The 15,145-nt window shown below is 38.3% G+C and overlaps 1 protein-coding gene across 1 annotated transcript; it reads right to left on the reverse strand.

Annotated features, from left to right (window-relative positions):
- Window positions 1-5,908, reverse strand: LOC149287254 (matrix metalloproteinase-21-like). Its single transcript, XM_089492990.1, has 7 exons — window positions 5,735-5,908; window positions 3,285-3,906; window positions 2,642-2,781; window positions 2,049-2,190; window positions 1,397-1,651; window positions 721-893; window positions 1-306 (listed from the first exon to the last, which is right to left on the reverse strand). The coding sequence occupies exons 1-7, from the start codon at window positions 5,906-5,908 to the stop codon at window positions 1-3; spliced, it is 1,812 nt and encodes a 603-aa protein (XP_089349116.1).
- Between the last annotated feature and the right edge of the window lie 9,237 nt (window positions 5,909-15,145).

The raw sequence follows: 15,145 nt of genomic DNA on the forward strand, positions 1-15,145 counted from the left end.
TTATGTTCCCAGGGAGAGCACTGAAGGATGGACATCACAAATGTCAAACCACTTTGAGTTGATTTTCCTTTTGGGCCAAAGTCCATTGACAGGCAGTGACTCGTTGGCTTGTCTCTCTCTTTCGCTCACCACCTTCCAGAAGAACTTGTCCTTGATGAAATACGTTGACTGATGAGAGTAGGAGTAATAGACAGAGTCGATATAGCCTTTGGGGTGGTCGGTGGGGTCAACTGGTGGGAATACCTCGAGTATGCGTTTTGGGTAATTCTCCATTTTTTTATTCCAGTCAACGCTAAATGCTGTTACCTGGAAAGAAAACAATACATATATTTAATGCATAATACAGGGCCTCTTGAGTTTGAGATTAAAAACCCACCAGGGGTTATGTATACAGAACACTTCCCATGCAAAATATTATTGTTGTTATCCAATGTTTTATATGATTAGAACCTTTAACGCCTTTAACGCCCTATATTCAACTTGGAAGCATTTTGTTATTATTACGGTGGTTCTGAAATATAAACCTAACAAGGTTACCTTGTCAAATAATGTATGTAGGTTTTAATGTACCCGAGGAGAATGTGTGGCCTTGTTGGTCCAGAATACGCCACTGGGAACATTGCTGTTTCCAATATTTTGTGAATTTAGTGAGATTGAGTTCCTTTTCAGCGTTAATAAGTGGCTATTTCTCTATTGGTCGACGTTAGTAAGGAGACTTACATTATTTTCTGAGAAAAAGTAGATAAGACGTTCCTTCTTGTCAAAGAAAGCGGCCTCCACGGGAACTGGAACTCCAGGGAATGCCTCGGAAATCAGTTGTGGGTACTTCTTTTTCCTCCAGTCTTCTGTAAAAGCCATGTCCTTTTCAGGGTCGTAGCGCCAGACTTGTGTGCCTTAAAATAATAGAAGACAATGGGTTTACCATCTAACAGTTAAGTTGGTTTCCACCCAACCCTGACCAAGCAGCATGACTGGGAACTCTCCAAGTTTGACCTGGAGTCTCCTGGTGAAGCACTGCTTCCCTGGGTCTCCGGGTCAGGTTTCCTTTTTCTCCATACTTTGGGCTACCTGCTGGGTCCAGGTTGTTTCCAGCCGTCGTCCACACACTAAAGTTTAGGTATCTGCCACACAAGTGGCAATAAAGATACGTGGAAGACTTTACTCGGGCCCAACATTGGAGTGTGACAGCTCCCATTAAATCCGTCTTTGGTTGACCACACAAATGAATAATGCTATGTTTAATGTAAACATGCATGGGATCGGCATATGGCTCCTGAAGACAAGACCAACGACTGATTACGATTTGAGTCTTTATATCAGGAAAAATGGCCAGACTCGATGTGCCGCATGTGACATAAATTTCTATATTTCCATCTTACGCGCGTTGACTGTATACCTTTAAAGAAATACTGAGCATCGATATTCCAGGTCCACACATGTACGTAAGCATCAATGTCTTTTTCGGGGAGCCCATGCCATCCAGCTTTGATAGGACGAGGATCCCCAAACCTAGTCCGATTAACCTTATTCTCATACATCCAATACCAGCCGGTCTTAAAGAAGTAGGTGTTAAATCTATAAATCTCTCCGCGTGGGGTCCTCTCCTTTTTCACCCAATCAAATACAGTGCTGAAACTCCCATCGCAGGCACCTGGAAATTAACAAAAACAAACAAAAGAATGGCAAAATATTGAAATTTAAGCATAATTATCAGTAACTCGTAAATATATTTACAGATAAGTGTTGGCAGTTCCACGTGCCTTGAAAATTTTAAAGTGGTTTCATGACATTGCATAAATATACAAAATTTAAAATATTTGGTTGTAAAAATCACACAGACTATACATTTGCCATGATCTATAACACATATATGTTTTATTTTATTACATTTTTTGTAACTTCGGTAAATGCATAACAAAGTACGTCAAAGGGTCTTTAATATGAATTTTTGTTGAGGCTCCTGTCTTAAATAATCAGATAAAGAAATCAGTATTATGCTGATCCTGAATCTGTTCTAGAAATAGTTATCTTTCATGAATTTATTTTACCGTATTTTTCCTGCACGGCTTTTCTATCTTGCCAGTCCAGCTCGAATTTTCCCTCCAGAGGTGTGTAATTTGGCTGCATCACGGATCCCAGGCGATTAATATGGGGCAGGCCAAGAGCATGGCCAATCTCATGAACTGCGACCTGAAATAAAGACATGTTTTTAAACGAACTTACAAGGACCCAAAAATGGAACCAGCTATGGGGGAAATGCTTCCAAACCCACCACATCTTGGTCTTACTGTGGATGCCTCTTGTGGTCATATGCGGAAATGCAAGTAAAATTCCAATGTTCAATTTTTAAATAATTTCCAGAGCTGATTTCCCACCAGTTTTTCTACAGTCTATACTAACTAGTAGCTAAATACAGCCCTGGAATGACAACTATCCTCTCTAAGATAGAATGGACACCACATTGATTTATTTGCCTTTGTTATAGTTTACTGTATTATGGAATGGATGCACCTATAATTAAACCGATGCCTCTGCTGAGGTTCACCATGAAATGTTGGATCATTGGTCTTTTCCCCAATAATCCCACTCAAACTCTGTCCAACGTACAAAACGTATGAATTCATGGTTGGAAGGCACCTACCTTCAAAAGGCTGATTCCATGCTCACTACTTGAACCGACAAAGTGTTCATCGTCATCAAAATGAATATCGCCCAGGTACCAGGCGTGAGCAAACTGCTGCCCCACTCCATCAAAGGCCTGGGAGCAGCCAAGATGCTGACCTATTGATAGACATAATGAGATTGGTATTAACCTGTAGCCAGATATTGCTCAAAAAACTCCAGGAGGAACATAACAGATGTCCTGTGTTGTGGGCTCCTTTGTAATCTGGGGTCATGTATTGCACTGCATAGAAAACATTAATTGTATCCCAGGCAGGGTTTAATGAGTGCTAAAAAATTATCCACCAGTCTACAAGGAGGACTCTGACTCCCAGGAGTTAGTCATGGATCAGGTTCCTCCTTTGAGAAAATTACAGTAATAAGAGTAGTATCAAATGTCTCAATAAAGCCCCAAATGTCTTGGACATCTTCACTAAGGAGAAGGTGGAAAATGAGTCAAAACGTTCTGTTCAATCAAATTCACTTTGCATTAATGAAAGGCCAACCCCAACAGGTTTCTTCTGCATGAAGGCCTGGGCTGGTCCTTCATAATGCATAGTTACATTGAAAATGAGGTTAAATGTTCAATGTTTAGTAACTTTCATTACCACTGTTTCACCTGCCTGTGCCGAAGCCAACTCGGATATCAACATCATCTCCTTCGAGGTCTTCCATGAACAGCAGTGGGGTAACCTCACTCCACATGCGGAAAGCCAATGTGAGTATTCTCCTCTGCTGCGCGATACTTAGTTGCGTGCTATACCCTTCTCCCATCAGCCTCCACTTAAGTGTGCTCTTGGAAAAACTTAAAGAGCTACTGCTTCCCAAAGTAGCCTTGCTATCTCTTTTCCTCCTGTGGTGTTCAACCAGTCTGTAAAGTAAGCCTCTCTTTTGTTGGGTGTCATCCTCCGGGGTAAGAAGGCTCAAGGTTGCATTTTTCCGTTTTGATGGAACTTTGTGGTCAGGGACACCACAGCGCGGTTTGTTCATAGCCATCATTGTGGCATTGTCCAGAATTCCGGTTGCATTGAGCCCGTTAGCCTCCTGGAATCTTTTCAAGAACTCGGAAAAGTATGGACTTATCTCTGTCTTATTAGAAGTATTGGAACTGTGGCGCTCTGAAGACTCGCCTTCCGATATTACCTGGGACACATCTTGTGGAGCTTGGTCAAACTCAGGGATATTTCCAAATGCTTGCTCTTCCCAATTAACAGGGTCTACCCACCCATATTTCACAAGGTATTGCTGTGAGAAAAGTATAAAAAAATAAAGTAAAATCATCAGATTTATTTTCTACCATTATTACATTTCAACAATTTAAATCTGGGTACACCATGAAGGTCACTTGACCGCCATTATGGAGATATACCATCAATAAGCTTTCCGAGGAGAATTTCAGCTATTTCTTGTGTTATAATGATGCTGAGGCTCCTAAAGCTACCGCTTGTTTTCTGATGAGGTCAATGGGGAGTTATATTTGGAAGCAGGTCTTACAGTATATATATATATGGAATCAGGTCTTATTTATGGAATCAGGTCTTCCAGCAGGTCTATGGAAGCAGGTCTTATTTATGGAAGCAGGTCTTCCAGTAGGTCTATGGAAGCAAGTCTTATATTTATGGAAGCAGGTCTTCCAGCAGGTCTATGGAAACAGGTCTTATTTATGGAAGCAGGTCTATGGAAGCAGGTCTTATTTATGGAAGCAGGTCTTCCAGTAGGTCTATGGAAGCAAGTCTTATATGTCTGGAAGCAGGTCTGGAAGCAGGTCTATGGAAGCAGGTTTTATATATGGAAGCAGGTCTTCCAGCAGGTCTATGGAAGCAAGTCTTATATATATGGAAACAGGTCTTATATATGGAAGCAGGTCCTCCAGAAGGTCTATGGAAGCAAGTCTTATATATATATGGAAGCAGGTCTTCCATTGTGTCATCTTTGTAGCCAAAAGAAAGGCCAACCCCACTCACACCTGCCATACAGGTTTTACTAAAAACTAACTTTAACCAAAAACATCAGAAAATGAGCCAAAAACAAAAACGTTTTAATGTGTGTTATGCCAAATTGGCTCTCCATAGCTCCATCTCTCAAGAGATTTTCCAGATAAGTGTGCGATAAGATTAATTTGACGTTAACTCATTTGTTCACCCTAGCGCGCTCGCATTGTATCAGGTGTGTGTCGTTTCTCTCTACACTCAGTGCTTGGTGGAGATATGTTGGGGAGGATGTTTACTCTTCGTAGATGTTCATGTTCTTTCTCAATTTTTTTTTTTTTTTTTAAATAAAAAACAGATGAGGATATCTTTCCAGATTATTCCTCTGAAATGCACCGGTAACATTTGTCTCTCTCTTCCAAATTGCCGCTCTTCCTTATTGCCTAATAAATTCTTAATACTACTCGCCTAAGTATTTGATGTTTCTAATGTAACACAGAACATTATTTTTTTTAACATTTTAATTATTTTATTTATTTAACCTTTTATATATAAATTTGACATATAAAACAAAAATTAAAATCTAACATTAAAAAAGAACTTTAACAGGCATAGTCATCTATTCTTTTAGAATATTATCATTATATTATATTTAATTACATTAATAATAATAATAATATATAGATATATAATAATAATAATGATACTAATAATAATAATAATAATAATAATACATATATTAAATAAAATATAAAAAGGTATATTATATAAAATAATATAATTAGATAAATTATATTTTTTGGATATCATATGATAGTATAGATTTTTTTGTATCATTTTTTTTTTCTTCTATCATATTTAGTTAGCGTTTATCTATATTACCTATATTAATACCTATACTAAACATTATATATTTAATGAAACATTAATTCCAGTGAACTAATCTTTTTTTTAATAAATAAATAAAGATACATAACTAACATAATACAGTATATTAATGTGGAAATGATTATGAATTGTGTATTCCTTGTTATAAATTGAGACAAAAATGGACAATATCTCATTGAAATGGAAAAATGGTTTAGTATTTAGTGAAAAGGTCTTAAAATGTTTCCATTTTTTTTTGTTTTTTTTATTGGGATTACCTGGGCAGCCTCCGGGCTCAGGATAGGAGCTGCCTGCGGGTGATGTTGAAGCTCAAGATCCGAACGATCTCTGTTGTGGAAGATTTTTTCAGAGCCTACATCTCCGAACAGAAGGAGCAAAAAATTGACGGTCGCTAGAAGTGAAAATGTTTTCAGGCGATCAGCTTTCTCCATTCCTGCAACGCCTGGTCGTCTTGTGTTTTCATGAGATCAGAGCTAGTAGGAACTCCTGTCTTCTTATTGCCAATTCAGTGAATTGAATCGTAGGATCTTGGGATGCTTTAAATGTTTGACTTCGAGTTAAAGTCCTGTTTATAGTTTCGGAGAGAAGTCTTTCTTTAGAAGCCTAGGCAAAAAAATATATACATTTTTAGTAAAATCGAGCGATACGGTGACAGTAATATATAAAATGTCAAAATATGGCAAATTTATGGATCATCCTCAATTATTTTTGTACGTGGAAGCAGAGACAACCCCCTAGGTCAGCATTGTTAAGTATGTTGCATTGCGAGTAATTATTAATTATTATTCCCTTGGTTGGCTGGTAATTGATGAGGCAGCAATGCTAGTTTTAACCCAGTAGTCATTAAACGAATAAACCAGCCACCAGCCCATATTCCGGGACTGTGCGTCATGTGTGTTCATGCAGAAAAGTATTTGGTTAATATATCAATGAAATGACAAGAACAATTCTGTAGCGAGGTTAAAGGGGGAAGTACCGCCATTTCTTATACTATTGCCTCTTTGTGTATGGGTCTGGGATTTTCGAGAGGACCATTTGACCAAAAAGTTATTTGGTGGAAGAAGAATCCATATGAAGCAATTAGAAATATTTATAATCAAGGAGAAGTCCCATGGAAATAAAATATTTTATTCCTTGCGCTCAAACCCCAATGCTGTATACAGTAATGTCGGTGGGCACTGACAAAAAACTGGTTTTATATTATTTTTTTTCCAATAAACTGCTTTTATCTGCAGACCTGGAGGCGGCCATTGTTGTCGGTCGTGTGATATTTTGGGTGACTTTCTTGGCTCAAACACCACACTGAGCTGATGCTTTATGGCAATGCTAATGAAGTCCGTTCCTCCATACACTTTTATTAGCCAGAGTGTCCTGATGGGTGAATTAAGACTGAGCCATTCTATTGTTTTTCACAGACAGTATGATAAGGAGTCAGAATGTTCTCCTAATAGATTGAGCTATGATAACAGAGCGAGAACACACACTAATATGCAGCTGCTTGAAAAATAAAGCTTTTTTTTTTTTAAAACAATATTTTCTGAAAATGTATTTTTTTTTTTGATACTAGTGATGAAAAACTGGTAGGGGTTCAACTTTAAGGATGACAACCATGAGAACCGGATGCAAATGATTATAGCATAGAATATACCTTTATGTTGTGATCACAAAACTGTTAATCAGCTTTTAATATATGTCTCATAAAAAACACCAAAAAACAACCCCTCCGCTTATTTAATTATATCTCATAAAAGCAAAAAAAATGAAAAAATCTGAAATAAATAGACCACTTATGAAGAGAGCAGGTACGTGTTGTGCTTAACATATGAGGCAGCTCAAGTTAGAGCAAGTCTGTCACTATAGCCTCAGAGCTGTTGAACCATTAAAAATATCAACACAACACAGATCAATGAACCTGCATGCAATGGGTTTCATGCATTCAACCAAAAAAAGGTTCAGGTACCGGTCACTGAGCACAAGGTTTCCCACACAAGGGTTTTTCGTACACCTTATAAGAACAGGGTCAAGCCTAGGGTTAGTGGCGTCTGGGTGCAGTAGTTCTTCAAGGCGCCCCTATAACCAACATGCTGACATACTAATACGCACACTCGCTTTACCATCACTCACTTTACCACCATACACTTATATACACACACACATACTCTTTCCCATGCTCCTTACCTCCCCCACCCACTAACCCTAGACTCACACCTGACACTCCAACTCCATACGCTGACACACTAACACATATACACTCATGCTAACACCTTACATATACACACTCTAACACCATACGGTAACACACACACATACTAACATCAAACGCTCACAAACATTTATATATATATAATATTTTTTTGTTACTCTTCCAAAGGCTTGATTTTTCTAGAGCTCATCCAAAGCAAACCGAGCCAACGGTAGTCATTCTACAAGCGAAATCATGAGTAATGCCGATGGTGGAGGCCCCATGTGTCAGATGATTTACTGTACAGCTGCTTGACTGGTATCTGTTTTGTGTATCTGCCCTGTGTCTGCCTCAGCAATACGGGTGGAGGTTTGCACTACCACGTCCTGAGCCTTCACGTTGTATATACAGATAAAAGCTTTGACAAGGTAATGATAAGACGGGTAGTGTGTCCACAGCCAAGATATATCAAAAAGCTTAAAGGGGAACTCCGACCGTACTTCTGTATCCTTTTGTTAATGTCCTGTGGAATCTATATGTAACATTTGTTGTGAAAAGTCACATAAATAGTAACCTTTCCATGTATTTCTATGTTGCACATGAGTTCCTACCTACCCATGATCTAGTTCTTGCAACCTGGAAGCCTCTTGGAACTTGGAAGGTGGTAGCGATAGCATCACATGTGATACAGCAAGAGACATAATCGTAAATATCGATGCTCAGCATATAAATGAAACTTCCTTAAGCAAAAAACATGCAAAAATAGCAGAATTCTCTTAACGTCTTAACTTACGGAACTACTGACATCAGCTCAGGCTAGTAGCGGCCGTTAGTGTCCCAAGTTCAACTGGGAAAGGCAACACTCAACTGTAGCAAACACTAGAGCAGGGGTTCTCAAACTGCGGCCCTCCAGCTGCTGCAGGACTACATCTCCCATAATGCTCCTTCAGCTAAGGGGCTGGCTGAGGAGTATTGGAGATGTAGTCCTGCAGCAGCTGGAGGGCTGCAGTTTAATAACCCCTGCACTAGAGGTACTCCATGTTAATCACACGGGAAAACAGGCTCTTCTGCATCAAGTTCCCAAAACTTAGCCCCCTATTGCTAGATACCCAACTGGCAATATAAATAAAAATGGTCGGAGTTCCCTTGGCGTTGTCTCTGTTTCTCCAGGAAAGTGATGATGGATGAGTGTTTCACTTTAAAGAACGTTAACAAGAAGAATTTGAACTGTAAGCAAAAGTTACTGAAGGGCATGCGTGGAAAGTACCTCTTATTCTAGCAGTTTGAATGGAAGGGGTGCAGATTGCTGTAATAAATGGCTGATGTTCAGTTTCCTTTGCAAAATACGTAACAAAACCATCCGGCTTTGACACAGAGTCCATTAGTTCTGAATCAGTACACCAGAAAATAAGAGGTCCGCCCCGGACTGCTGGACCTGATAATGATTACTTTCTTTCTCTGCGAAACAGTAACGTGTTGGTGTTCTTCTGAATCATGGACTGTTAATTAAAAAAACAAGTCTTGGCAGAAACCAGACATAAGCTAATGAGGTTTTGGCCATAAACCCAAGTAGGACATTAAGGAACTGGAGACTGAAATAGGGACGAGCAATAGTGTCCTTCTGGTTGATGCTGGACACCAACTTCCACGAGGTTCGGCCATCAGTCCACCCTAATGTGGTCTAGGTTCACCCCACAGCTGTAGCGTTATAAGAAGGGTGGCAGTAGGTAGAAGTCCTTCTTATCTGTTTCTGTTCTATTGTACTGAATGAAATGGTTCTAATAACCAGAGTAACTAGGGCTTTTGGTGCTTGCGGCAGGTCGGAGGTCCCTCCTTGTTCTGACATCCATCCATTTCTGGGGCATTGGTGCTGAGTGGGTCAAGGGTGCCATAAACCTTGCAGCACCTGGAGAACTGCCCCTGTTACCCCAAGAAAGTTATGGCCCCATAAGAGTCAGTGTTTTGCTAAAACCCTCTGACTCTTTAGAGGTCAAACAATACCCTCTAAGAAAAGTTCTAAGGGATTTTTTGTCTTCTTCATACGCAAGCACCATTTTTTTGAGACAAACATAATGGTTCTATAGCACCTTGCAACCTCATCATCAATAGAAACACGTGTTGGGCACTTCTGCACCTTGAGAGCAGAAGATTTAATTGTCCATCTTCGAGGTGTTACAGCAAGCGGATCTGAATAACATCCAGTTTACTCTTCAGTCCGGGAGTCTGGAATTTTGGCTTTAGCAGGGAAGGACTGGCACCTGTCTGGTACACAGCGAACAGATAACGAGGCAAATATTTTATGTGGGGTATGGTTGCGATCATAAATCAGTAGCAGACAGGACTACTCAAGAAGAAGAAGCTACTTTATGCAAAGGATTAATCAGTGTACTTTTCTATTCGCACAAGCTCTGATTACTCAGTTCTGGCTTCTGAATTTGCTATCTTTTTTTTTTTTTAAGAAGTAATTTATTGTATTTTATGATATAAGAACAGAAAGAGAAACTGAATTTGCTATCTTAAAGGGGAACTCACATCATTTTTTTATTACGGATGAAAAATAGGGTTTCTTTTTTAACACAGTTTTTGATAACATAATCTTTCAGGTATCTACATATTAGCCTTTTGTATTTGTCCTAGCTCACTTAGCCCAATCTAGTAGACCAGACACCCTCAGTCCTTATCATACTGCCTTGTGGTAAATAATAGAATGGCTCAGTCTTAATAACCCGACCAGACACTCTGACTAATGAAACTCTATGGAGGAACGGACTTTATTAGCATTGCCTTAAAGAGTCAGCTCAGTGTGGTGTTCAACCGGGGAAAATAACTCAGAATATCAAATGATGGAGAACAATGGCAGCCTCCAGGTCTGCCTATACATAGAGATTATTGTAATAAAATGGGATAGAATCAGGTTTTTGTGAAAACCGACCTACATTACTTTAGTTATGTTCACCGAGAATAATATTTTTCCATGGGACTTCTCCTAGAATCTCATGACACTTTGTTTCCAGCTTGGCTGTATTGTATTATTTAAAAGGTAGAACAAAGGCTAAGTCAGGTTCTCCACTGACACCAATGGGGACTTGGGCTTCAAAATGAACTTGGCAGAAACTCAGCAGTGACAAATCTGTGCTAGATTCTTAAATGAGGTATTTTCTTTAATCAAAAGACCATTGCTTTAAGAAGCTCAATTATTGGGAGTCTCCTCCATCCCATGTATACAAAAAGTTCACAACCAAAGAAGACAGCTCAAAAAAACATGAAATAGAGAGAGGTACAGACATTGCCTCCTATAGAGGTTTGCGTATAGATCGTAGACATTTAGAGCTAACATTCAGAAGCCTTTGGTGACCTTCCTGACAAAGAGAATTGAAACACACATGGGATGGGCATACGGCTCCTGAATCTAAGACGAGACCAACGACTGATTAAGCTTTAGGTCCTTACATCAAAAAATGGGCAGACTAGATGGACAGAATGGGCCATATCTGCCACCAACCTTTGTTTCTATGACTTTCATGTAAATTCCACCTGCCCAAATGCACTTAACGCAGCTCGCTCCCGGAATATGAAACTGATGACTCTTTGAGTCTCTTATCTATGGAACTCTTGCCTCCAGAGCAGACGGCATTTCTCAAATCCCATTTTTAGAATAAACATATGGAGATCACTCGCCTACGAGAACCTTTCATTAATCAAATGATCATTCAACATTATACGCATATTTTTTTTCTGCAGTCATTCAGCAGTTTTCAATATATTTTTCTTAATAGATGATAATTAACCTTACTGCCCTGGATTTTCTCCTTCTAACTTCCCAGTTTATATCTTTTTAAATATCTGTAACTATTGTGCAATGGTGGCTAAAAGTGACTGTCGAACATTTTAAAACTACATTTTAAACCTGACAAAACAAAATCACCATTTTTGAACAACTTATATACATAAGCAATATTAAAAAAAAATAAAAAAAATCTACACACAAAAAAATTTCCCAAAAATTATTTAAATAACTACATTAAAACAATTATTTATTAGACCTTTGAAGGTTACAATTATTTCTTTGTAAAAGTGTAAAAAAAATGACTAAATGCACAAAATTAACAAAATCAATCTCAATCTCTTCCTTATAATCATGTCAATCCTATACTTAAAAAAGAAAATATTTGCAGGCTACTAAAAAACATTTTTGAGTTCTTACATTGAAAAATACAGGCACCAAAAAATACAATAATTTTTTTTTTAGAAAATGTCTAGAAAAAATCCCAAAATTTAGTGTGAATTGGCTATAGGTTTATGGAGAGCAACTTGGTCTTCCCATGCTTAGTTTGTAGCATTATGTTTGCTTCTTGCAATGCAAATTTTTTTTTACCTTTTCCCATGTCTGGTTAGTGATTATTCCTCTGGATTGCAGATGGTCAGTTAGCTAACACCGTGCAGTGTACAGTGCCGTGATTCCGTCTCTGCTGAAAATAAGAGATTTCTGAACTCTTAACAGCTGTCTCTCTTCAGCTCCTCCCTCGCTACTGTCAGCCATATTTAAATCATGGTTTTTAAAAAAAAAAAATTCCAGTTCCAAATATGTGGGAATGTAGCCAGAAGGTCACAGAAAGATTTGAATGAAGGGTCAATCAATGGTTATGTGTAAAAAAAAAAAAAGGTCAAGAAAGGTTGACTAGGAGAATTCTATTGTTATTTTAAAAGAGAATCAGGTGTCCCGGTGGTCTCCTTTCAATAAGAAATTTAAAAAAATGTTTAAAAAAATTTAAAAAACACCTAGGAGTTCCTGGCTAATAGTTTCAAAAATAAAAAAAGTTACATAGATATTTAGTAAGGCTGAAAGTGGAAATGCAAATGCATATAAGGCAAATTCAAATGAGAATAGACAAGTTTATATCATTTTCTATGATAAATCCGTGTTTGGGAACATCTAAAATTTTGACTGATTTATGTCATTACAGAGAAAAAAAATCCCCCAGTCACATATCATAGTAATTAAACTCATCTCGGACAGTCTAGATGTTGACTCTTCTTCCCCAACGATTTTCCCACCAGAGAACTGTGATCAGCGGTGCATCGTTGAGGCATCATGTTATGACATCATATCTCTTTTCCTCAGCAGTGAGAATGGTGGCCTCTAGGTGCCTATGGCCAGGTCATTCATATCGACTCTGTTCTGTTGCTTTTTTAAAAAACACTTGTCTTATTGTTCACTGGATCACAAGTGATATTGAGGAAGAGAAGGGTGTAAAAGAAGAGGAAGGGTGGGGATGACAGAGATTTGCAACAAAATAAGATGTTCATTAAAGAGAGAAGGGAAGTTTTTCTATAACTAGAGATTATGCTTTCTGTGAAAAAAATGACACCCTTGTTGGTTTGTCATAACAATTATCTGTTCCTTAGTAGGTCTAAAAATTAAGTAAATACTACCTCAGATGGACAACTACATATGACGTATTATACCGTGTTATGATTTATTCAACAAAAATAAAGCCAAAATGGAGAAACCATGTGGGAAAAACTAAGTTTACCTTATGATTCAATAGCTAGCAGAACCATAGCAGCAATTAGTCCTGAAGTAATCCTTTTCTGTATGACTTTAGCTGTCTCTCGCATTGTTGTGGAGGAATTTTGTCCCACTCTTCTTTACAACTTGGTTTCAGTTCATTGAGGTTTGCGGGCATTTGTTTATGCACAGCTCTCTTAAGGTCCTGTCACAGCATTTCAATCAGGTTGAGGTCTGGACTTTGACTGGGCCATTGCAACACCTTGATTCTTTTCTTTTTCAACCATTCTGTTGTAGATTTCCTGGTGTGCTTGGGAGCATTGTCCTGTTGCATGACCCAATTTCAGCCAAGCAAAAGGATCTGTAAAGGAGATCATGGTTGACTCAATGACTACAAGGTTCCTAGGTCCTGTGGCTGCAAAAGAAAGCCCAAATAATCACCCTCCACCACGGTGCAAGAGAGGTGGTATGAGGTGTTTCTGCTCATATGCTGTATGTTTTTTTTGGCATTATGGCCAAACATCTCCACTTTGGTCTCGTGGTTTGTTCAGATGCAGCTTTGCAAACCTAAGCTGTGCTGCCATGTTCATTTTAGAGAAAAGAAGCTTTCTCCTGGCAACACTTCCAAACAAACCGCACTTGTTCAGTCTTTTTTCTAATTGTACTGTCATGAACTTTAACATTTAACATGCTGACTGAGGCCTGTAGAGTCTGAGAGCATTGCACGGTCTGACCTTGGGGTGAATTTGCTGGGATGTCCACTCCTGGGGAGATTGCCAAAATTCACTTTTGGATAACTTTCTCACGGTAGAATGATGGACTTTAAATTGTTTGCAAACAGGCTTATAACCCTTCCCAGATCGAAGGGGAGCAACAATTGCTTCTTTAAGGTCATTGCTGATGTCTTTCCTCTTGAGCATTGCGTTAACACACACCTGGATGCTCCAAACTGCTAAAACTCTGGCTTTTATAGAGGTGGCCACACTTGCTGATGATCAATTAACCAAGGGCATTTGATTAGCAGCACATGTCTGCTACTTAGCATCGTAATTCCTATGGAAGAAGTAAGGGTGTACTTAGTTTTTCCACACATGGCTTCTACATTTTGGCTCTATTTTTGTTGAATAAATCATGATACTGTATAATATATTTTGTGTTGTTGTTCATCAGAGGTTGTATTAATTGCTAAGGAACAAATAATTGTTATTATGTCCTGATATGTAAAACCATCAAAGAAGGTGTAATTTCTTATTCACATCACTATATATATAATCAAGAATGCAGGCACTCACCTGGTCTTTGCAATAAAACATAAAATAAAATTTTTAATAAGAGGTAAACATACAAAAAAGCTACGTTTCACTTCCGGACTTTTATAACGATGCCATTTAATTCTAATACATTACACAGTGAGAGGGGAAAATATATTTTATTAAAATAAAAATCTCTCAAAGAAAAATGAATGTGGTATTGGATGTTAGAAAATTGAGGTTAAACCTGTTTCAATTCCACCCACACCTTCACTCAACTACGAGGAAGTTGCCTCATCCTTCCGTGCGTCAGACATCTCAGTTGTTGAAATCTTCCAGAGCAGAGTCGGAGGGACCGAGGGGTTTATGAAAAAAGATGTCAGATATGACTAGAGATCTATTTTTCAAAATCATATAAGAATATAGTATGATAAAATGTGTTACCTATAATATACATGCTTTGGGGAAGATCTATTGGCATAATTGGGTACAGTTGATCCTTAGTTTTAGTATTTTTTTACCCTAATCTGAGGGTCTTGGGCCAAGTCGGCAGATTCTCAGGGTCACGCAGTATGGAACCTACTCTGACAAAATGATATCTGGGCATCCATGCTGATGCTTTTATCACCCCTGTACCCCTATTTTTTTTTTGCATTTTTAAAGAATGTATATTTAAGTTCCTACGAAGTGATTTCTATGGGAACTCTCATTTTTTATGATTTTTTTT

The sequence above is a fragment of the Sceloporus occidentalis genome, unplaced genomic scaffold, assembly GCF_023333645.1.
Source record: "Sceloporus occidentalis isolate IW3139 unplaced genomic scaffold, rSceOcc1.0.p SCAF_62, whole genome shotgun sequence".
NCBI classification, from domain to species: Eukaryota; Metazoa; Chordata; class Lepidosauria; order Squamata; family Phrynosomatidae; genus Sceloporus; species Sceloporus occidentalis.